The sequence below is a fragment of the Equus caballus genome, chromosome 6, assembly GCF_041296265.1.
Source record: "Equus caballus isolate H_3958 breed thoroughbred chromosome 6, TB-T2T, whole genome shotgun sequence".
NCBI classification, from domain to species: domain Eukaryota; kingdom Metazoa; phylum Chordata; class Mammalia; order Perissodactyla; family Equidae; genus Equus; species Equus caballus.
Genome location: NC_091689.1, coordinates 96,051,091 through 96,076,014, shown reverse-complemented (window position 1 = coordinate 96,076,014; position 24,924 = coordinate 96,051,091). Strand labels below are relative to the sequence as shown.

Sequence of the window (24,924 nt, the reverse complement as noted above, 5' to 3'; positions counted from 1 at the left end):
ACTCTCTCTCTCTCTCAAAAGTAACGATTGATGAAAAAGGAGAGAATTAACTGGTTTTCAAAAGTCCCTTCACAGGCAGATATTATGTTACCCTAAATTTTCCTCTATTTAAATAGTGAATTACATTTAAACGCAGAGTCCTTTAATAATTTTGCTTATTGTGAGTTTAAGTTTTGGCAAAGAAAGTAACATAACTTGGAAATGCAAGTTATGTGTGCTCTGATTCCATCCAGCCCGTGTTCTCCAAGTGGCAGCTCACTTGGGTTATAGAAGACACACTTTGTCACCCTCTTGTTCTCAATATCAATTTTTCTCTCAGGAGGAAATGAATCCCAAATATGCATTTATATCCAAACTATTATTTTAAAAGTGTTAATAGACAGATACTCTGCTATAACACACTTACATTGATCTCCCCTTGGTGGTGTTAACAAATCAGCACACACTCCATGGCTTAAAACCACATGAATTTGCTATCTTACGGTTCTGTCGGTTACACGTTCGACACAGGTCTCACTGGGCTAAAGTCGAGTGTCAGCAGGACTACCGCACTTTCTGGAGCTCTAGGGGAGAATATATTTCTTTCCCTTTTCTGCCTTTTAGAGGCTCCAGCATCCTTGGCTCATGGTCCCCTCCCTGTATCTTCAAACCCAGCCACTTGCATCTCTCTAAACTAATAAGCAATAATTATATTTGCCTCTGACTCCCTTCTTCTACCTCCTTCTCCCACTTTGAAGGATCCCTGTGATTACATCAGGCCTTCCCGGGTCATCCACGATGCTCTTCCTGTCTCAAGACCAGCTGATTAACCACCTTCCTTCCATTTGCAACTTGAACCACCCTTTGTGTTGTGTGTTCGGCTGCTCTAGCTGCCATCACCACAGATTGGATGGCTTGAACAACAGAATTTACCCGTTCACAGTTGTGGAAGTTCAAGGCTGGAAGTGTAAGAGCAAGATGGCAGCAGGCTTGGTTTGTGGTGAGGCCTCCCTCCTTGGTTTGCAGAGGGCCGCCTTCTCACCGAGTGCTCATGTGGCGTTTCCTCTGCGTGTGCACAGAGAGAGAGAGAGAGAGAGACATCTGGGATGTCTTCATCTTATGAGGATACCAGTCCTATGGGATTAGGGACATACCTCTATGACCTCATTAATCTTAATTACCTCCTTAAAGGCCCCATCTCCAAATACAGTCACATTGAGGGTCAGAGCTTACTAAAAGAAAAACGTTTCCCCACTTATAAAACTTCTGACACCAAAAGTGTGGGGTTTTTCCTCACTGACAACCAATTCTCCAACTCTCCAGGCACCAACTGGGTGTTCTACAGTTTAATGCAATTCTGACCTTAACTACTAGAGGGGGCATGGACCACACAGTTGAAGGGCTCAGTCCTACAAGACTGCTCCCACCTCAGACGCCAGTCACAAGTCCCAGACTGTCACCTGTGCTTCTGATGAACCAGCCACAAACTGGGGGGTTCCCACAACCCTCTCCTCAGGTTCAAAAACTTGCTATAAAGGCTCACAGAACTCAGGGAAACACTTTACTTATGTTTACCAGTTTCCTGTAAAGAATATTATAAAGGGTACAAATGAAAAGCAGCGGAAGAGGTACACAGGGCAAGGTCCAGAAGCGTCCCAAGCACAGAAGCTTCTGTTTCTGCAGAGTCAGGATGCACCAACCTCCCCACACATGGACGCATCCAACAACCAGATGCTCTCTGACCCTGCAGCTGAGGGATTCTTATGGAGGCTTCATCACACGGGCATGATTGATTACTAATTCAATCTCCAGCTGCTCTCCCTTCCCTGGAGGTCGGGAGGCGCAGGTGAAAGTTCACGCCTTGGTCTTTCCAGCATCCAGCCCCATCCGGCCCATTTCCAGGGGCCGCAGTCATCAGTCACCTTGTTAGCACACAGAAAGACATTCTCATCATTATGGGGATTCCAAGGGTCTTAGAATCCAAGGCTCTTGAGTCAGGAACCGGGGACTAAGACCAAATATTATAGCAAAAGGCGTTCCTTTCAACTCTTATCACTGAGGAAATTACAAGAGTTTTAGGACATCTGTGCCAGGAACTGGGGACAAAGACAAAGTACATATTTCTTATTAAATCACAGTATCACAAGCTTCAACATACAAACTTTAGGGGGAACACAATTCAGTCCATACCGTCATGTCTCTAACATGTTCACAGGTTCTGGGAATTCAGACATGGATATATTTGACATTGTTCTGCCTGCCACAGTGCTGCATTTGGAATTGCAGACCCACGATAGTGATACATTCTGAGGTCAAATGAGGGAACAATGGTGAGCCTGGCTGCAGATGCGGCCAGGAAGAGGGAAGACTGTGTGCAACAGTGGCTCTTTGGCTCCTTTCCTCATAGTGGTGGTAATTGACGCTTGGACCACTTCCAAACAGAGAACCTGCCTTCCTTCCTGTCTGGCACTGGTTTGGGGGAAGGTCAATGCCAGCACTGACTCAGAGTAACAGGTGGAAGTGACGGTGTTGTCAGGCCCTCCAAACCTTGGGGCTATGACAGTCACAGCAGTGTGGTGGCTCGCGTGTGCCCAGAAGTCAATCACTATTAAATGGTGTGTGCTGAGCAGATCCTAGTGAAGGGTCCATGGGTCCAGCAATCTATTGAGGGTTTGAAAATCCACATTTCAAGACAGCGTGATGCATGAAGCAGACAAGAAACAAGTGCAATGCACTATTTGTTATAAAGGAGTTTGCCTCTGAAATATCCAGAGAGAAGCTGATCCCAGAGCAGGCAAAGCTCATGTCTTTAGGTTTCCCTTTATCACCCATGAAGGTCATTGGGCTAATCAGCCCCATTATTCATCATTTGTGCATCAGGACACACAGGGATGTGGCCATCTCGATAAAAGGCCTTACTGTTCTCAAGAGGAAATAATTAGCCCTAGGACTAAGAGATTTGCAGATGCCAAGCCTAAAAGGAGACAGCCCGTATCTGAAGAATGAAAACAACTCAGCTGCAGCTTCCTCCTACATTGTCATCTCGACTAGACCACCTCTTACTGCTGCCACAAAAACATGAATATGAAGCTCTTCAAGTTACATTGGTCCCTAAAACAAAACAAAACTAAACACCTATACATTAATGAAGATCTAGTCTCAGCCATATCCTGCACCACGTCCACGTGTCAACACAAGAAATGAAGCAATGCACACTGGCATACAGAAAAGTCCCTTAAACATAAACGACTACACTGCCCCTTCCGATGCCCATAGCAGACATTGCTAATCAATCAAGGCACTATTTCCCCTCCTTCCAGAGCAAACTTGATAATCCCAGGACAGGGTTCTACGTAGCCAAGGTCAAACATTCAGGATTGGCATTAGAAATGACAGCTATTTATTGTGCTTGCATATAACATTTCTAATTTCTCCCTCTCCCCCAGCTTCTTCCTCACTTCCTCCAAACATACACAGCCTTATTCTCAACAGCACTACCTACTGTGGAGAACTACCTACTGTGTGCAAGCACCGTTGAAGACAATAGGTAACAAGATCTAGCATGATCCCAATTCTAATGTAAGTTACTCCTACTGAGGGAGACAGGCAAGAAGCAATCATTAAAAAATAAACATGATAACTTAAGATACTGATGAATGCTTCAAAGAAAATAAAACAGAGTAGTATGATGGAGATGGCCTGGGGGTGTGGGAGTGGGCACTGGGAGCGTAGTCAGGGAAGGGCTCTCTGAGCAGCCAGAGTCAGATCTAAGTAATAAAGATAAGATGTCAAGAACCAAAGAAAGGGAGAGGGTAGAAGGGTTTCAGCAGAGGGAGCAGGAAGTACAAATGTCCTGAGGCAGGAATGCAATTGAGGCATTCAGGGAACATGCAGAAGACAGCTGCTGCCGGAGCACACTGAGCTGGGGAGAATGGAATCAAATGAGGTTGGAAAGAGATGGGAGCCAGATGGTGGAGGGCTTTGAAGGAATGTCAAGGAAATTGCCCATTTTATCCTTAGTGGGATGAGAGGTCACTGGAGAGTTTAAGCAGAAGAAGGCACTGTAATCTGATTCACTTTTGCCTACTTAGGGAGAATATCCACCTGCTCCCCCTTTGCTAGTCACCTTTCTCTCCATCTACCCCATCACTGCTGACCCTTGTGAGCGAATCTGCACCCACCACACCATTCCTCCCCGCCAGCCTCCTTCTTGGCCCCTTAACAGGACAGTCCATTTCTTTTACTCTCCTGAAACCTCTCTGAAAGGACACTGGTGGCCCCTTGGCACACATCTCTCCTTGACCCTCTCCAAGCACTCCATTTACTTACTCAAAAATTGGTATGGAGGCCCCATTTTATCCTGACCCCTATGTTTGTCACCCGGTACATACAGCATAGTAAGCAAGACAGTCCCTCACCCTCAGGGAAGACAAGGGCCAATGACCAAACCAGTCCTAACAGTGAGGTTTAGGGGCTAGGAAATGGGAGCCCAGGGCTGCAACCTTCAGCCATCAGAATAAGGCTGAGTAAGGTGGGAGCGGGGAGCGTGGGAACGAGGTGAGAAAGCGCAGCAGGTGGTGAGAGCGGAAGTGGCTCAGTGATGGGCCAGCGAGACCGGAAGTGATCTCCTCCGCATTACTAAAGTGCTCTGCTCACTAGGTCCATGGCAGTCTCCTTTTCTATTTCCTTCCCTTCCAAATATTTTTCTTCTTAATAAAGTATTGGGTTTTCAAAAACATTATTGAAATGTGAATGATCCTTGTGAAAACTGACAAAACACATACAAAGAAAATTAAAATTAAAATCAACTCCCATAGAGTCATTATGTTGTACACTGAAATGAACATGTTATATGTCAATTGTACCTCAACGTCAATAATATGTCAATTGTTAAAAAAAAAAAATCAGCTCCCTGTTAACACGTTGGTCTATTTCCTCCTAATAGTTCTTCCTACGCCATCTCTCTGCCTCTTTTGGAAGGGAGGGCATTCAGTTTTGAGTCCTATTTTGTTTTGAGTGGGAGTTTTTTGCTGAATATTACACTGTTAACATTTTGTCCATGAAAACATAAATTTATCATAATTTATCAAGCAATCCTCTGTTGACGGAGACACGTTTTTTCCCACATTTGTGCTACTAGATATAATTATGATTATCCTTGTACATAAACCTTTGTGTACATCATGGACTATTCTGAGGTGGGTTCCTGAGAGTAGAATTGTCAGGTGAAAGCAAACGAGCATTTCTAAAGCTCTCAGTGCAGACTGCCAGATTGCCCTCCAGAAAGATTTTGCTAATTTTACCCCAGCGTCAGCGAACCAGCGCTGTGTGCCACCCCACACGCTGGCTGCACGAGCTTCACTTTTTCATTCACTGTTGATACTTCAGGGGTTAAAAATAAACTCACTGCTTTAATTTACATTACTTGGATTCACAATTTTAAATGGGTTTTTTGGGTCGATTTTTGTTTCTCATATAAATTTTTTAAACATGCCATTTGTCCATTTATTTCACTGGTTTATTAGTGTTTTTCTTACTGACTTAAAAAGTCCTTAATAGATTAATTAAATTGAATCTGTGAACTTTGAGATTTTATAGGCAGATAGTCCTCAAATTTGTTAATTAAAAACCTTTAAGGCTTGTTTGTAATTTTTATATGGGTACATAGAAAAGCACTTTTTCAGCCTATGCTATTCTAGTTATAAAAGTACCGCAAACGGTATCTCCAGCATCTGCCCCGTCTGGGCCCCGCCTCCCTCACTTCCGGAACAGCCCCGTGGTCTGGGCCACCGCTGGTCCCATCCCAGGGTCTCTCCGACCCCTCCCGACCGGCGCGCTCCTCTCGCTCACCGAGTCTCGCCTTTCCCCCTTGGCTCCCCTCCAGCTTTTCTCCGCAGGAAACCAGAATGGCTGTTTAAAAATCCACTTGAAACACTTCAATGGCTTCCTGGTGTCATCAGAATGGATTCCAGCCCCTCCCCCTGGCCGGCCTCCCTTTCCCTCCTCCTCTTCCGCACCCTTCCCCTCGCGCCCCGAGGTCCAGGCCCGCAGGCCCGGCGCGCCCTGGAACCCAGGCTCTGGACGGCTCTTCCCTGGCTTCTGAGCCGCCCTCCTCCTTCAGAACAACACAAAGGCCCCTATAGCAGAGGGGCCCTTGCGAACCCCAGTCTAGTCTTCTTTCTCACAAATCTAGCCACTTTTCCCGCATGGCGCTAATCACAATTTATAACTGACTTGTTTGTGGTTATCTGTTGAAAATCTACCTCCTGGACTAAAATGTCATCTCCAAGACATCACGCGTTCCGCCGGCAGCGTCCGCCCAGGGGAGAGGTCCCGTTGCTTTCCTCAGCTCAGTCCCCACAGTTTCGAATGAGCAAACCTCCTCCAGACGCCAAGAAAACACTGTCTGTGTCAGCTGTCGGAAAAGCCACTTTGCTCAACCGCAGGTAAGGAGGGCTTTGCAGAAGGGACCTCTGGTGTGAGCTGAGTCCCATAGGATGAGGCGGAAATTGGGAAAGGTGTCCTCAACAGAGACAGCACACGTGCAGTGGCTCTTGAGCGGAGAACGGGCACATTTGGGGAATCCACAAGACGACAAGGCTTCACTTTCCAAAGGAATTATCCTCCACTTCCTTACTCTGCACCTATTCCTAGGTGCTGAAGAGTATCAACGGCCAGACGAATGAATGACACCTGACATGGCTGGATGAGAGCACTGCTCTTCTCCTAGAATGCTCTTTTTCTCTCTTTCAGTCTGAACTCCATCAGGACCTCGCTAGACACTCACCTCCCTGAAGCTTTCCTCCTCCAACAGCAGCACAAATGACCCTCCCTTACTCTGAGTTTCGTCTTACATTGTTCTCAAATTGCTTAACCTTTCCTGTCTAATCTTGTCTTTCCAATTGCGTAAACAAGTCTTCGAGGGCAGGGAGCTATCTCTTCTCCTTCTTTTCTTTTTTCTGTTTTGGCATATCCAAATGCCCTAAAGAGCAAATACCTGATTTCTGTGGACGGAGGGAAGACAGCTGTCTTTGGGGAGAACTTGGCTTAGCTGACCTCTACAATCCCCCTTCTCCATCCTTTCTTTTTTTTAATCTAAAATTTCCTGAAAAGATTTAATTGAATTAATGAGATTTTACTCAAAGGCTTCAAATTTCAGTAAAAGATAAATAGCTTACAAATACTTCATACTCTGTAACCAAAGGCAATAATTTTCACTCCTCTCTTTTCTGGAACAAATCAGATACTATAATTCCCTTTGATGCACTTTAGCAAATCAGACACTAAAATAGCAAGTTACTTTTTATCCACAAAGAAACACCACTGTTATTTCCACCTTAATATTTCTGCACCCTCAAGAGTCTTCCAGCGCCCCCCCCCCCCTTCTTTAAATCTCCTCCCCGCTCGCTGGTCCAATCTGCCGTCTTTTGCAAACACTTCCCATTGGTCCTCCTTCATCTATTCTCACCCTTCTCCGTCCCTTCTCCTAGAGACAGCCAGGGACAGCCAAGCTGGTTATGGCACTTTCCTTCTTAAAATGCTTGGTTGCTGCCCTTGCACACAGGATAAAGACCAAGATCTTTAACAGCACATACAGGCTTGGCACGGTCTGGGGCCCGACCACGTTGCCAGCTTCATGTCACACCAAGTTCTCTTGCTCCTCTGGGCTGCCGCCACAAGGCCCTTCCTTGAATTGCTCGCACAGACCTTGCTTCTTCTAGCTCCAGGGTTTCTGACCGTGCTCTCCTTCCTTGGCTTAAAAGCTATTTCCTAGGGAAGCCATTCTTAATCCTTACAAGACAACACACCCTCCTCCCTTCCATTATATAGACACTCAGCACCATGAGCTTTTCCTTCACAGCACGGATTACATTTGCAATTATGTATCTGCTCATATAATTACCTTGCCTTCCCAACCAGTCTACAAACCCTGCAAAGAACTGTCTGTTTTGTCCACCATTATACATCCTTAGTGCCTAAATAGTACCTGGCACATAGTAGGTATCTAATAAATATTTGACGAACAAATGCCATCTGCAATAGACATTAGTAAGATGGACATCTTTTTTTTTTTTTTTTTTTTTTTTTAAATTTAAGCCTACCCAAGCCAAAATCCCAATAGTTTGAATTCTAGGAAAGGGGAAATGAACGGGTATTCCTCTTCGGATAAAAGGACGCCAAATTAGCCCACACTCACTCATACACTTTTCCTGTTAAGTCCACAGAAACTGCTTGTTCACTAAGTACATTCCCTGAAACAACTAAAAGCAATTCAGGAGGCTCTTACTCAAAGGATCTGGGCCTGCTCAATGGGTTTTTGTTTTGCAAATAACACACTTCATTTTTATAACTAAAGAAATATTCTAAATATTTAAAACTCCTCACACTTAAAAGGGGAAATAATTTGAGATAAAAAGCAAGGAAAGACACAATATTTTAGTTTGTAAAATTGGTTTATTTACAATTTGGTATTTTAAAATTGTATTTGGAATTTTAATTTTTATATATTTCCCTGGCAGGCATTCTATGTTTTCTTAAATATAGAGGCAAAGGAGAGGACACCTGAGTAAATTTGAATTTCAGAGATTTACCTGTTGCTACAGTCAGTAAAATTTAACTTGTAATCCCTGAGAACTAGTAAAGAGTCAAAAATATTTTCACACATTGAAATGTAAAAAGCATATTTTAAGAACAGAAAATAAAGGATAAACCTACTATAATTAATTAACCTCCCCACCTATGGCAATATGAGAAGTCCCTCCTTCACAAATTAACCGAGGGGCGTGCACATGATGCATTCTAGTTACTAGGTGCACCTACAGAGGTGGAGGAGCTCTAGTCCTCAGTTTTTTTTGTAGTTTCACCCCTTTTAAAAAATATTCCTGGAAACTGATACACAATTTCTTCAAATAGAAATGCCCACTGCTAGTTCAAATTTTCCTCCCTAAGTTTTTGCGTGTGATGTACAGTTAGGGATTTTCTTTTACTGTCTAAGACCAAAATTCTTTACCTATTGCAACCTGAGGCCCAATCTCTTTTTGCAAAGTCAGTTTGGAGCAAATCACTTCAGTTTCCTCAAACATCAAGTGAGGATAATCACAGCCCACAGAGATGAATGAGACTGAACTGGCGTTCACACACCACCATGAGACCCGAGAAGCTCTCTTCATAAGGAGCAATGCCCTGGAACGTCTTCTAACAAACACATCCTGCTGCTCCTTATTTTAGATGGCTAGTCAATACTCCTAAAACGTCAGCTTTCTATGGAGGAGTAAATATTAATTACTTGGTTTACTCATTGACCTTCCTGGAGATGCAAAGGAATGGCAGTTTTGTCCCTGCCCCATATATGTGAAATATAGCACAGATATTAAGGATGTGACCACAGCGAAACAGTAAGTCAAAGTCAAGCCAAATAAACCAGCCTTTGCAGAAAGCTGCAATTTTCTTATGTATGTGCAACACATTGGCAGTCATTTTTCATTTTGGACCGTGTTAAGTATAGCTAATGACAAGTGTTTATTTGCCTGATGGCCCAAAAGAAATGCAATGTAATTCAAAATTTTAAAACAACAATGAAAGCAAGCCACAGACACCCTTTATTCAAATCTCTTAATGCTCTCTTTCCAAAGCAGAAATAATCAAACTAGTTTCCCTTTGTCTAACAGACCAATACTAATGCCAGCTAGGAACATTCTTTAGCGCTAGTTGAAGGCAATTTTGAAGTTCCAAGAATACTTATTTGTATAGTTGTTGATTCTAAGAGGAAAAAGTTTACGGAAATTCAAACAGAATACAGCATTAATCAATTTTAAAAAGAGCTTAAAAGGTTTGATAAAAGAGAATGAGAAGGAACTCTGATCTGCTCTGAGGCAGTCAGACCTGGACAACCTATTTTCAATTTAAATTGCTGGTTTAGCATCAATTTTCGATTTTATACATAGTGCACATCTCTTAAAAATTTATTTCTAAGTATATTGGATTTCTTGGTTGGTTGGCTGGCTGGTATTCTTTTCACTGAATAAGAACTCTGAGTAGCCAGAGCAGCAATAATGGGAGTCTGGCACAGGCTATGCCAAGACAGGGCTGGGTTTGGGAACTCCCACACCGTTCCCTTGTTTCAGCAAATCCCACTGCTGCCGCAGGAAGCCACACGAAGGAATTCTTCGGCTGTTGGTGGCAGTAGGAGTGTAAATAAAAATGTGAGGTAGTTCTTTCCACAAGAGGGAAATATTTGTCTACATAATACCCCTGCAATGTCTAACAAATTACTACAGCGGCTGCGTGCTGTCATCTGTGAGTGAACTCCTTGCTCATGTTAACTGAACTTGATGAATCACAAGCTAGTTCCTGTTCACAGGCCTTATTTTCTGATCCAGCCATGACAGGAGGAGACACCAAAACCCCCCAAAAATGTGAACCCTAGAGACCACCAAGTCCAAGAACTGCGAAAGCATAAGCATTCAAGAGCACCTAAGAATTCACCAGAACCCGGGTGCAGACTGGGGGGGAATTTATAAACTCTGCTCCCACAGCTTCACTGTCACCTTGAAGGATAAAAAACAAAAAAGATTTGAAGTCCTAGCATGATAGAGAAAGAACACGGCAGAGGCTTAAAAAGGAAAATTAACATATAAATATTAAAAGTAAACGAATAGACCATCCTGAGAAAAGCAAGAGCTGCCTACTAAAACTTTTGTCCTTCTTACCTGGAACTTGCACATTCAGATCGAACTAACAAAAAAATCAATTATTCCTGAAAATATTTGCATTCTCAACTCTCTCCAGGCTCCCAGACCAAGAATAATGTCAGAAACAGATCAGGAGTAAAATTACAGTTAGAAAAGGGGAGAAAAGTACGGTAGGACATTAAAATTTTATTCTGAAATTATCTCTGGCCACGACAATAAAATTTAACAAATATTCACTGAACAGTCTTACTCCTGTCATCAGCTGTACAATACATACAGTATCATAGAACTGGCCACTAGGATCAAAATCCCCTAGAACAGAGTTCACGTCAAGTGGCGACAGCAGCATCTCACAGAAGGTTTTACATACATATATACACAGTCCACATTCAACCATTTTCACAGATTTTCAGGACACACAGTTGCAGCATATTACAGTCACGTGTCTAAGTTGTTGCTCGATAAAAACCCAAGCCACTGCCTAGACGTAACTGTAGCAGTTGAGCTGAGTATAGTTACAATTAATTCTATTTATGTCCATAGCAGAGAGATGTACAAGCCCCTAAGAAAGAAAGAGTTCACAAATACTTTTTTTTTTAAATGCTACCACAGCATTGTGTTGGGCAATATTAAAACCTTTGCCAACCAAATCAGATTTTTTAAAAAGTCTTCTGCTTACCAGAAATAGTCTTGATGAAAAAAATTACAAAAATGAATGCTCTCTTTAAAATAATTCACACTTTTAAGATTCCAATATGGCCCAATGCTACTGATGCCTGAAGTGTTTCCTAACATTCTGATGGAGTCCCTTAACACGACTCCAAACCATCCATTAAGTTTAAAAGTGGCTTAAGTGCCTTGCACCCAAATTGTAAAAACCCCTGGCCATCCTTACTAGAGCCAGGCACATATAAAAGGAATGCACTTTGGTTCATACCAAATGCCCTGGGATTAATCACGCTAGAAAATTAAATGGTTTGAGGTAAATTTTTACAAATACAGTTGATTTTTGTCTACTGTTAGCATAACAAAAAAAAATATCATTTAAAAAATCAGTCTGATGTTAAGATAGAACAAAGACCATCTTTAACCCCTTAAACATAAGAGTTCCCTGTGTAACTAACCAACGAATGGTACCTTCTTCAGGGCCTGACGATGATTCACGCCTTATGGTTTCTATTAAGGCCTGTTAAGTAACTGGATATTTAAGACAGGTGTTATCTTCACAGAGGTGGGTTCCATCCTTACTGCCTAGTATTCAGAGAGTTAAAGAGGCCAAAAAATGCATGCCCTACAACATGGCATTCAGAACAAAAGGCACATTGTTAACACTAAGGGCACAATTTCTCCTCTACTGTTCATCTACACTGTCTTGCATCACTGTTGTTCCACTGCTGTAGCAATACACCCAGGTGGGGACACGCACTCTGGTGGTGCAAGAACGGAGCCAGCTGAGACTGCAACCAAAGACAACACAACACTGTGCTATTCCTAAATCTGAAAACAGCTCAGACATCCCTAGACAGCGGTAACCTGTGAGACCAAGGACTGTTTCCAAGCCAACTCCGGGTAGCCTATCAGAGCCCTTCATTTATTGATGTTTTGAAATCAACAAAGATTGAACATTTTTCTCTTTTTGACATTATAATTAAGCTAGAATTTTTATAAAGCAGCTCTATCACTAAACACTGAATGTGGTGGCTCTTGTGAATAAAGGAAATTGAACTGTACTGGGGGGGGGTACCCCACAGCGCTGCCCATTATAGTTTGGCTTAAAAGTTTCCGGTTACATTTGTGAATAAAGATGGTCACAAATGCACTGTTGGCATCTCAAGAACCAGTGTGGTGAGGGAAAGACAGGGAGTATTAGTCCATTTATAAATTTTCACATGTATAACAAATTTATGGGGAAATTCCTATTAAGGGCGGGCTCAGGTTCATATATTTAAACCTAAATGTGGAAATGAGAGTGGGCACGGAAGGAGCACTGCACAGGGAATGCAGCCTGTATGTTTGTTTATTTCAATGACCCAAAGAAGCTAACCATCGAGAGCCTTGTTTTACAAAGCCACCACACCAAGTCTTACAGTTCTTATGCCTTTAAGCCAAAGTTTTAATAATAAATATGCAATCTTTAAGTTCTATAAGCCACTGATTGGGGGGTATCATCACATGAGCATCATGTAAAATGCAACTTACTAACATATTATTGCACTTCCACAGATTACACAGAAATGTGTACAATATGTAAAGAATTTTACTAGGGGAAAGAAGCTATAATTTCTAAATACAGAAGTACAAATTAATTTATCTGTGACACCCTTAAATAGTAAAGCAAATATCAACATCACTATCTTATTAATAAGCTAATCTTATTACTGGTTTTTTTTTTTTTGGCAAATATCTGTAGTATTTCCTGAGCATTTTTCTCCACCACCAACTGACAAAGCCTCAAGATAAGTAAAGTGTTTTAGTCAAAATTTTTTATTCTTTTAAGTAAGAGAAACTGTAGGATTAATATTAAAAGAACTTAACCGGAAACTTTCTTGGCCTCACGGGGGACCATGCTTTAAGTACTTGTAAATCAATTTACAGGCAATACAATAATATCTGTGCATATAAAAGAGTATTTATCCTAATTTATACTACCCAAACCTATTGTCCAAACAGGCAGAAATCCTTCTCTATTAAATTGCACATACTAAAAAATTTTTTCCACGTGCCTTGAAATTGATATATATCACTGCTCATACCTTAGCGATAAAATACTGAAATTTTCACCGTGAAAATAATTATTATTCAGAGAAGAAAATATTCTTTTACTAACTCTCAGTTACTTCTTCAGGTAAAGTGTCATTCCCACAAAAACAATCAGTGCAATCCAAAAGAAAGTAAAATAAAATCGAGGAATGCAAATTTCTGTGGTTCTGCTAATGATGCAAAGAATAAGTCAAACCATTTAACTCGAGGTTGAACTTTTCCTCCTTTAAGTGTGTTGTTAAAATCGGCCTTACCGAACAGCCACAATGACTTCTGTTCATCAAGAGGATTTCCAACCCTCTTCCTCTTTAGAGGAGCTGATGCTCTCCCAGGCTAGGGAACCTTACAAGGGGACCTGAAACGTGTGCACTCACAGACCTCTGCCGAACCTCCTCTGGAACGCCCACCTTAAGTAGCTAGGCTGTTGTTCTTTTTTTAACTGGAATATGATACAATGGTCATAATCACAGCTGAAATGTCTCTCTTCCTTATTAACAGTCCGGGATATATATTTGAAGGAAGAAAAAAAAAAATGAAATGCAAGCAACAGATGGGTGGTAAAAGAGAACAGAGAAGAGAAAAGCAGAGAGAAGGGCGAACAGTTCATGGAACACACTTCTAAAGTCAGGTGCAAAAGCAATTCTGTAATATGAGGCTTCTTTACAAGACAGCTCGCTGATCATGTTAGAAAATTTGGAGGAGCACACATGTTTCCAATTATCTGCCAGGTCTGCTTGGCCGGCTTTGAGGATGTCAGAGTGCTAGCCGGGCACTTAAACCTGGGCATTTTATTTTGTTTGAGCATTAGTTTAGGAAAAAAATCTCCAAGGTCCATTTTTTCTTAGAGTATCATTTTTGTCCTGACCATTCTCCCACCATCACTACCACTCAGATAAGGATGGAAAATGGAACAGGACACGCTACCCCTGTGCATGAACCTGGAGCACAGAGAGAAGGGGGCCTTCGGGGGCAATCACCTTGGGGAGAATATATCTGAACCAGAAACACATAGTGAATGTCTCTGACGCCAATTGTAAGCGCGCAGCAGTCATGAAGTGATCAATGGCCTGCCACTGATGTTTATTACTCTGCCGCACTAAACACGGTTGAGGCGGATCGTACTTTGAGAACACAGAAACAGTTTCAGAAAGTATAAAAACTTAAAGCATTGTCCCCATGTATTTTATAAAAACAAAATGAACAACCTTCTTACATTAAAATAAGTGCTGAAAAGATACAAATGAGTCGAGTTATTGAGCAAATAAAAACAGGTCTGAGCTACTCCTTTTCAACCCAGTAAGGCTCAGCAACGTCGTATCTTTCAGATTACCAGCATCGGGGGCTCAACTCAGCTAACAAGTTTTGGCAACACTGTCCTCTGCTGAATATTCCCATTGGCATCCGTCATCTGTGCCAAATTCGTCCTCAGTTTGGAGGCTGAGCTGGAAGGTGGAGGTAACTTGGAAATGGAGGTGATAGCACCAGTGGCCTCGGTCACCCTTTTCACTGACGTCTTCTCCCCCGTCGGCGGCTTTGGCAGCCGCCTCCTCAGCCAGGGGTGCCGTAAAGCCTGGCCGGGGGTCAGGCGAACCCCAGGATCCCACTCTAAACACTGTTTTAAGAAGTCGAGGAAAAGGGGGTCATCGCAGCCCTTCAGTGCATTCCCCCACTCTCTGCTCTCGGGCGGGCCCCTCAGCTTCCCCCTCCGGGAACGGCCCCCGTTGAGGACCACAGAGCCGTCAGAGAGAGTGGTGACAGTGCAGTAGCGGGGGTAACCCTTGGAGCTCACAAAATTTTTGGCTCGTTTGGATGTATCCAGCAGTTTCTGGGACGGCATGCCCAAGAGTTCAATCATGCAGGCCAGCTGGTCCCCTTCATCTTCCCCAGGCAAGAGGGGGTAACCGGTCAGGAGCTCTGCCAAGATGCAGCCCAGGCTCCACATGTCGATGGGCATGCCGTACCTGGCGCCAAGGATCACTTCCGGGGCCCGGTAAAAACGGGACTGAATGTACGTGTAGACACGCTGATGCTCGTAACAACTGGAGCCAAAATCGATCACTTTAATGCCGCTTCTCCCCTGCTGCTTTAACAGAATGTTCTCGGGCTTAAGGTCACAGTGGATTATCCTGTTTTTGTGCAAAGCATCCAAGCACTGCAGAATCGAGTGGGCAAACTTGCGGACCAAAGGCAGGCTGAAGCCCTGGAATTTATTCTTCTTGATGAGCTCGTAGAGGTTCATGCTCAGCAGCTCAAACGTCATGCAGATGTGGTTGCGGAAGGTGAAATTCTCCAGCATGTGGATGACGTTCATGGTGTTGTCCTTGTCCTGCTTGCGCAGGTGCTCCAGAATCCGGATCTCCTCCGCCGCCTGCCGGTGGAAGCGCTTCTCGTTTCGCACCATCTTCAGGGCCACGTGCTGGTGGACCTTGTGGTCGTAGGCCTTGACCACCTGCCCAAAGCTGCCCTTTCCAATGACCTTGAGGACCTCGTACCTGTAAGCCACATGGTCGTGGGGCACCTGCACGTACGACCCCTGGTCATCGTCATAGCCACCGTTGTTGGGCCCACCTGTCATGCCCTGGCGCTTCTTTGCGTTTGGACCCAAGAAGTATATTTCGGGGTAGCTGAAAATCTCGTGGTGTTCAAAGGCGGTTAGTTTTTGCATGTATTGCTTCATTGCTTGCTCGGGAGTCATGGGGGTGGCTTTTGCCTTCCCCACACCCTCCATAGACTTCAGGGAGGTGGAGCTCCCCTGCCTTCGGTGGATGCTCTCCAGCTGCCGCTCCGGCACGCCCGGCAATCCCGTTTTGCCCACTGTCGTAAGCCCATTTGGTTGTGTCGTGAGCACTGTCCGCTTGTTACTGTTATCCTCGAACAGCTGCTGAACCTGGACCTGCCCGTGGCCGTGGCTGCCGACATGCAGGTGATCGTTCATTGTGTGCTTGCTGCCGCCAATCTAGAATTCAGAAAGGAAACATGAAAGGACGGAAGAGGTCTGTCTGCCTGACAGGGCAGGTCCTAAGTCAGCTCCCCCACGCCCCCACCTGCATGACATCCACTTTGGTTTGAATTCACAGTCATAATCAGGTTTACTAAATGGAAAGAGCTGTGCACCTGGGAGGGACCTCATGAACACTCAAGAACAGTGGACATGATGCTGACAGCCTGACAAATGCCGGGAAAAGATGAGTGGGCTTGGTAAGGCTATGAAACCTGGGATCCTGAGAAAAAGATCCATCAACGCTACACCTAACAGACAAGCACTCTGCTGTACATCCTCAGGTCCTCAGAGTAAGTTCCCGGGGAGGCAGGAACCTCTCTCTTGTTCATCACTCTATATCTGACATTTAGCACAGGGCCTGGCATTTCACAGGTGTACACTCAAACCATACTTGAAACAAAAATGAAACAGGAGACAGAATAAGCATGAACATGCCGACCCTGCACGGGCTCCACCTGCCCCAGATCAGAACACCTTTCACTTCATTTAGAAGCTTATTTTTACCATGAGGGCAGGGACCTCGTCTGTCTTATTCACTACTCCTTCTCTGAGGTCTAGCTATTCTATTCTGAAAACACTAGGATCTTCATGCTCAGTCTTCTCCATTACTTGGAAAGCTAACTGATTGCACCTAGAAAAATGCATGATCCAGTGGCAAAGAAAATTGCACTTTTAGGCCTGAAAGATTCCCATGTAGATATGCACTGCAGCATCTCGTAAACCCCTAACCTATTTTTAAAAGTTTCTGGGCTTCACTGACTGTGATGACCATTTAAGGCTATTCAGCCCAACAAACCAACTCCGCACTGTTCTGGGCCTTCCTTTGGTCAGTGGCTCAGCTCTCCAAAGACATGTATTTCCCTGGGCTGCTGGGATACACAGCTTTCCAACGAGGAATACAAAGTAGCGATTTCTATTTCAGGCACACATGCCACCCCTGAACATTCCTGTCTAAACAGAACTGACAGTGCAAGCCAAGGGGCCCCCAGCCTTCCACTGAGCATCTGCTTGGGGTTTCTTTCAGGCATCATCCTTGCAGAGGTGAGGGTGAAAGAGGGCTGGCAGCCAGGATCCCCTCCTGTTAGGAATTCTTGCCAGCCTCACAACCGCCCACACGTCTTAAAGCATCCTGCTAGGTGATTTTCATATGAAATCTTAAAGATCAATTTGCCATTCACAATCCATCTCGTTCACTCAACCACAATAGGCGAGGTCTAACCACATAAGTGGCAGAGTCCCTGCCCTCTAGCAGCTGACAGTCAACTTAGCTGAAGTCCTTTGCCACCAGTATTTTTCCCGTTATGTTTTTGTAAATCCTACCTCTTGGGCTTTATACACTAGCAAAAGAGTAGAAGTGCTCTGTGTATGTAACACAGAAACTCAGGAAATGGTTTAGGACCACATGGATTATAAAACAAAATTCCAAGTCTTTCTACGAGCAGACAAAGACCCTCAAGTTTCCATCACACGCAGCGTGCACAGCGACCACCTGGGGGGCGAGCTTTCACTCTGCTCGCATCTAAAAGCAGAACAGAGTACAGTACTTGGGCTTCTCTGAAGTGCGATTTCATAGACCCAGGGAGCTGATGTCTCAGACAGATTTTTGGAAGACTTTTGGTCGAACCCTTTTATTAAACTCACAGATGATATTCCATGCTAAGTGAGCTTAGCTTGTGTCAGAGCAGCTGGACAGGTTACTTTATCCCCATTCTATGCCCAAAGCAGAGCAGCCCATAAAAACGAATTAGGAAAGTTGTGGGTATATATAAAAGCGGTACAGGCTGGTCACCACTTTTGTTCCCAAGCCTCACTCTCTGCACCCCTCCTTCCCACTGTGGCCTTTCAAGCACCAGGGAATAAAAGGAGCTGAAATTCAAAATCTCTCTCTTCTAGAGCACCATTCTCTTCAGGGCAGGATGGCAAGGTTCCAGAACAAATGCCGACATGACCAGTATTCATGCTACAAAAAGCATGAGGCTTCCTTAGGGACAAAGTTAACCCTGGGGCTCCAGGAAGGCCTAAAAAGATAGCAAAGTAAAACTTCTTGAGCATCAGAAACTGACTTCAATTTCTGCAATTGTAATTTTAATGTTTTGCATAATTTAAAATACAATCACAAAAGTTTAGTGACTGGAACTAAAGAAAGCTTGCCAATTTACTGGATCACCTCCTGTCTCTCCAACTGTCTTCCCCCTCTCTCCTCCACCACATCAACTGAGTTCATCTACCCATGGGTGGGTTCAAGGGTCCCCTGGGTTCGAGCCTCACCTCCCATGGCTCCCCACTCCGTAACTCTCCCTGTTTGATCCTGACCACTGCCAGGGCTTCCAGTGGCAACCACCACGGGCTGAGGTCTGCCCCATCTGCACCTCTAGCCAGCCTTGCCTAATGTCCGCTCTTGAACTTGAGACCCTCATGTCCAACCACTGTTCAGCTGCCTTTCCCACAGGCAACGCTACGCAACTCAACTCAGGATTTTTCTTACCAAACCGTTTCCTCCTCCCATGACCCTTAATTCCGGATAAACAAAAGGCTCCACCTCCACAGACATGCTCAAGCTGTCACCCGGAAAGCCTTCTCCACAGCCCCCTCCTCACCTTCCTGAGTCATCACTGAGCCTCATGGCTTCTCTCGATGGCCCTCCCACTCCGCCAACACTGCCTCACCCACGCTCCTGCAGTCCTTCACTGGACAACTGAGGCAGCCCCCCAACATGCTTCTGAGTCTAGAATTCCTCCACTCCCTTCCCCACAGTACCTCCAGAATTACCAGTGAAAAGTGTCAATCCGACACGGCCTTTGCTTTTGCTCAAGGTCCACAGCTGCACCCATTTCCACAGATAATCCAAGAACTTACAGACGAGAACAGGAGGTTCTAAATGCAGAGGCTGAAGGACCCCATTCCTTCCAATGTCATCCACCACTCTGAGTGTTCTCTCCCAGACTGAGAACGCGGGACTCCCCAAGACCCGTGGAAACCCCGGGCTCTTTCACGCTCCTCTGCTTTTGGTGAGGTCACGTTCCACAGTGGTTAGGAGTCCAGGGATTTTCAATCAGACACCTGGGAACCGGGTCCCAGCTCCACCACTTACTAACTGTGTGAGCTTGGGCAATTTAAGTAATCTCTCTGAAGCTGTGTCCTTACCTGTAAAAAGAAGATAACAAAGCTACCTCGTTGGGGCTATTAGGAGGATTAAATAAGGTAAAATGTGTAAAGTGCTTAGTATAGCACCGAGGAAAGGAGAGCTATCATAATTGTCCTTTCCAAAGGCTGCTTAGAATCTCCCTCCTAACCATGTCTCTGTGGTAAACGCCTACTCATCCATCAACGTCCAGCTGAACTCTCACCTCCTCTGTGAAACTCTTCCTTTCCCTTCCACTGGCTTATAGAGCACTGATACATTGTAACACTTACTTCATTTTACTGTACTTGTTTGAACACCTGATGCACCCACCTGGCCGTGAGCAATTCCAGGGCGGGGTCACCTCTTATCTTTGTAAGTCCCTATTAACAAACCCAAATATACAGTAAGCACTCAACAACTATCTGTTGGATGGAAGAACACGTCAATAAGTGCTTGTTAACTCTCACCTCTCTGAGTTATTCTTGAGAACTACCTTTCTACCTTCATAAGAAAACACGAAGTTAATGCCCAGGGAATCGGGAATTGTCCCTGGTGACGCAAGTCACAAGATGTTGCCACCAGCAGAGACCTGGAGGTAAATGACAGCCAGTTAAAAAGTACCTGAAGCAGATACATCAACTCAACAGCAAAAAGCAATGCGTCTTAAAAACTTCCCAGATGTGAGGAAGATTCATTCGAGAGGCTCTCGGAAAGGAGGACTTCGTCTCAAACACTGTAGGACACTCTAAAATCACCACCAAACTCAGAACCAAGTCCAATTACCTGATCTATAAGACGGGGGGAACCCCCAGAAAACCCAGAACATTTCCAGGATACACATGCCAGGACCACATCATCAACTGGAGGATATGAAACTCTCACTCTCACTCAGCCTCTCGAAGTCTGTGACGGCTGCTTCTTGCCCTTTGCCACTGTCCACCTAGCACACGGGCTGTCACGGTTAAAAATACACACTGGGGGCTGGCCCCGTGGCTGAGTGGTTAAGTTCGCGCGCTCCGCTGCAGGCGGCCCAGTGTTTCGTTGGTTCGAATCCTGGGCGCGGACATGGCACTGCTCGTCAGACCACGCTGAGGCAGCGTCCCACATGCCACAACTAGAAGAACCCACAACGAAGAATACACAACTATGCACCAGGGGGCTTTGGGGAGAAAAAGGAAAAAATAAAATCTTTAAAAAAAAAAAAAAAATACACACTGAATGAATGCCGTCCCTAGACACCCATGGTGCGTGCATTAAAACGGAGACCTAAAAAAGCCTTCTCTGACCATGAAACATTTTGGTGTGAAAAATCATGTAAGAGCAACAGTCTAACCAGCTGGGTAATTTTAATCTCTTCCAATAATAAAGGGGAAAATAGCAGATATTTCACTGTGCTAACATTTCTGGGCATTTTAAAACTTCTCTGAAGTCATCTTAGAAATGCTGTAGAGTGTTATGGGAATAGAATTGAGTCCAGAAAGATTGGAATTTTAGCTCCTCCTCCAATGCACTGACAGTCTGTGTGGCCCTGTGTCAAATGTCTACTTTCTTCTTCAAAATATTACTAGTTTTTAAATGGGAATATTCCATCTTCTTTAATTCCAATTATTTTATAAAGGTAAAACTGGTAAACTGGAGAGTGCTTTAAACATTAAAACAGTTATGAAAGTGATACAATACTAATATTTGGGAATTTTATTAAAAATAAGTATATTAATATCTCTGTACAACACTAAAAGAAAGAAACTAACAGGAATCAAGATAGTTGTTGGGTACACTTTTAGGACAAACAGAGATAAACAAAATGACTAAGTGTACAAAGTACCTCCATGGAGCCAGAGGACTAAAGGCAACGGAGTAGACAGATCCCAAGGTTCATAGTCCTTATGACCATACACCTGTCCACCTGCTGCATCATTCACAAGGTTCATAGTCCTTATGACCATATACCTGTCCACCTGCTGCATCATTCACAAGGGAACATGGGCAAACTCCTATGACAAGATCCTCTTCCTCTCCTTAATGTTCCTTTCCCCAACTCATCCCAAAATAGCTCTTCCCAGGTGTTAACTGCTGTGGAATTAAAAACTAAAAACTCATAAAAACCTCAAAGACAATTGGGAATAGGGAACTGTAAAGGTTTTTGCATTTATAATGAAACTAAAACAATTTCCTAAAATTAGCAGCTCGGAGCCGTATGTGAAAGCTAGTCTGAGGAGGGCCCGGGCAGCAGCTCCAGCCTGGGTATGAACTGGCCAGGGAATCCTGACCAAACTAGTAAACTTGCCTGACTGTGTCCTCATCTGTAAAAGGAAGGAGAACCAGAGAAAGCTGTGGTCCTTTTAAACATTCCTGTTGCATGAAATATGCAATGTTGTACCAATAAAATCAAAACTAAACAACTAAAACCCAAACTCACACTTTGAAAACCAAGCCTTTCATGATTAACAGCATACTGAAGTCTACAGGTAAGATAAAACAGGTAAGTCAGGCAGATACCACAGCCAAACACAAGCCTCCGTCCTGAGGGGTCCTGAGAAGCAGCCTCGCATCTTCTCCTCTCCGGTCCACTGCGGGCTATTCCTCCAGTAGACATCTTTCGTCTTCTCTAATCTCACTGCATGCTTCAACTGCAAAGAGGCTCGGATCAAGCAAAGCCCACTCCCAGAAAACTGGAATCTGGACGCAAACCAAGCATTTCTTTCCCAGGTCACATCGAGTCATGTGATTATATCCACACGGGGAGGAAAAAATAGATGTTATATTTTCCAAATTGTCAGATGAGCCCAAACCAAACAAATAAAGCCAAACCCCTAGAACCAATGAGAGTCCCTGAACTAAAACGTCACTGTGACAAGAACGTTCACTCATAACATACGGAGTCAACCAGCCTACCGACAGGTTCTCTTCCGCCATCAACAGTCCAACACAGACTGGCTAACTTCTGTGTAGTGAATTCTTAGCCCCTGGGTCTAGATCTCAGAAAAAAGAGAGAGAGGGAGGGAGAGACAGAGAGGGAGAAGAGAATAACAACAAAACGTTTTCCTGTGAAACTCCTACACATCCAAGAGGAGATGCTCCACTCCACTCTGTCACCCTCTCCCAAATTCTCCTCCAATAAACAAGTCGCCCCAAGCACGTGCCCCCGGAGTGGCTCCTCTGTAGGCTAGAAATGGCCTTTTCTACAAACATTCAACTTTCACTTGGCAAACAAGGCCATGACCCTAGCCAGCAGCCCTCACACAGAACCACACTAGGCCGTTCCCCTGGGAGATCCAGGTGGAACTAAGACCTCGGGACCGTCACCTCCTCCAAGTGCACACCTCCGCTAGGCTGGCGGCCACCATCCAAGGCCCATCTCTGGGAGCTGAGAAAAGGGACACGCTGAAGTCAAATCCAGCCTGCCAATCTCTGCAGCCTCCAGTCCGACGCCGGGCTCTCCCCTCCCTCCTGGCCCACAGAGGGACCACAGCACCTGTCAGGTGCCCTTCCCTTCCCACTTCCAAAGCAAAGCTGACCTTTTCCTTCTGAATAATATCCAGCTGCTGAATCCTACAGGGGTGGCTTGTTGTTTTGACTGCTGCTGTGGCTCTTATTTTTGTTAATGTTAATTACAATTTCTGCTGTGCTCAAACCTGTAGCACTCATAAAACATGCTTCCACACGCGGGGGACAATTGGCGGGGCTCCCTGCTGGCTGGAGCCAGGCCTGGGAGGCTCTTTGGGGCATCGATTTTCCAGGCAGGCCGGCCTGGCTGTCCCCTAACACACATCTGTTTCTATAAATACCCACCGCCCGTCGTGGTGGGGGGCGGGGAGGGATGTTTACCCGGCCGGGAAAGCAGCTCTGGGAAGCAAGGACGAAGAAAGAGGGAAGAGCGAAGGAGAGCAGCAGGAGGAAGTCCCCGGGAACAGGAGCGCAGGGGTGGGCGGGCTCCGAAGGGGAAGTGAGGGGCCCACGCCACGAGTCCTCTTTTGTGGCTGCAGCTTGGGGCTCGCCCAAGTTCGAGGGCGGCGTCCCGGAGAGGCCCCTGGCCGAGGGCGTGGAGACGCTCGCACTTCGACCTTCTGCCCCGCGCCCGAGGCCCCCCGCCCGCCCTCGGGCTGGCTCTCACCGTGTGCGCTGCGGCGGCAGCGTTGCTGGCCCGGAGAGGCGGCAGGGCGATGGGGGAGGGCGGGCCGGTCCCCACTCCGCTGCGGGGGGCCCCCGCGCCGAGCCCCGGGGAAGCCTGGAGCTGACGCACGGCGCTGTCCCCTCCTCGGCCTGGGAGCCACGCGGGGAGGAGACAAAAGAGGGTCAGGGGGGAGAAAGGCACCCAGACCGCGCCGCCGCGCCCCACCCCTGCGGGCAGCGAACCCCGCTCTCCCCGGGGAGACGGGGATCCCGAGAGCGGGCCTCCGGGGTGTGGGGGGCGCGGGTCCCCAACGTGCCCCGCGGGCCGGGCCCGGGCAGCTGCAAAGTTCAGTCGGGGCCGGCGCGAGCTCGCGGCCCGCGGAGGGGCCGGGCGGGGGCGGTCCATGTCGCCGGCGGCCGCAGGTCCGGAGGGGGCTGGCCTGCCGACCGGGCGCCCCCGCCGCGCCAGCCCCGGGGGGAGGCCTGGCTGGCCCCGCCCGGCGGCTCAGGGGCTCCCCTCAGAGGACCTCGGGGCCCGCGCGCAACAATGAGCGGAGCGGGCGAGGGCGCGCCGACCCCGGGCGCCCGCCGCGGCGCAGACTTCGGCCGAGGTCCTGGGAGCGGGCGCCGCGCCCCCAGGGTCGCCCGGGCGGGGGCCAGGGCGGGGGCCGCGGCCGGGGCCGGGCGAGCGGCCCTCCTTACCGGTCGGGTAGGCGGCAGGAGCGGCGGCCGAGGGTTTCCTGGTTAACATGGCCGCTGGAGAGGAGGCTGCATCTCAGGGCTGCCGTCGCCGCCGCCCGTCCTGCCGCTACTTCTCGCCGCCGCCTGGTCGCCTGGTCGCCGGCCCGCGTCAGCTACGGCCAGACACACACGGCCCGCTGCATCCCCCCGGCCCGGGCCCGCCGCCGCGAGCCCCCCGCTCTCCTCCTCGCCGCCGCCGCCGCCGTCCTCCTCGTCCCCGGGCGGCTGCAGCGCCCCCCGGCCCGTGCACATGCCTCGCCCTCCCCCGCGCCGCTGGCCGCCCCGGTCCCTCACTCCGGGCGCGGGGAGCGGGCTGCGCCGCCGGCACCTACGCGCTCCGGGCCCTCCTCCCGCGCGCGCACCTCGCGCACTCTCGCCCGGAGCCCGCGCGCCCGCCGCGCGTCCCCGCAGGGCGGCCCCGCCCCCGGCCTGCGCCCGCGCCCCGCCCCCGGCCCCCCGCCCCGGCGCACGCGCTCGCGGACACCCCGCCCCCGGCCCCCGAGGCCCTCCCCGCC

General features: G+C 46.7%; 1 protein-coding gene and 1 long non-coding RNA gene across 9 annotated transcripts in view; both read right to left on the bottom strand.

Annotated features, from left to right (window-relative positions):
* The window catches only part of LOC102149776 (uncharacterized), a 40,853-nt gene extending 34,041 nt beyond the window's left edge, over positions 1-6,812 (bottom strand). For 4 of the 6 annotated variants that reach the window (XR_011440176.1, XR_011440174.1, XR_011440177.1 and 1 more), the window contains exon 1: positions 6,243-6,808. This is a non-coding gene — a long non-coding RNA (uncharacterized lncRNA). Of the gene's footprint in view, positions 1-5,829 lie in introns of all 6 variants that reach the window. The other 2 variants (XR_011440178.1, XR_011440175.1) reach the window with 2 other exon arrangements.
* Positions 6,813-8,413: 1,601 nt separating this feature from the next.
* DYRK2 (dual specificity tyrosine phosphorylation regulated kinase 2) lies at positions 8,414-24,627 on the bottom strand. Of its 3 annotated transcripts, XM_023643962.2 has the most exons (3): positions 24,371-24,599; positions 23,670-23,818; positions 8,414-16,386 (listed from the first exon to the last, which is right to left on the bottom strand). In XM_023643962.2, exons 1-3 carry the CDS (start codon positions 24,417-24,419, stop codon positions 14,779-14,781), a joined length of 1,806 nt encoding a protein of 601 aa, XP_023499730.1. In that variant the 5' UTR covers positions 24,420-24,599; the 3' UTR covers positions 8,414-14,778. The 3 variants fall into 3 exon arrangements, with proteins under 3 accessions (XP_023499730.1, XP_023499731.1, XP_070127991.1); XM_023643963.2 differs by lacking the exon at positions 23,670-23,818 and having other exon boundaries at positions 24,371-24,627; XM_070271890.1 differs by lacking the exon at positions 24,371-24,599 and having other exon boundaries at positions 23,074-23,818.
* Between the last annotated feature and the right edge of the window lie 297 nt (positions 24,628-24,924).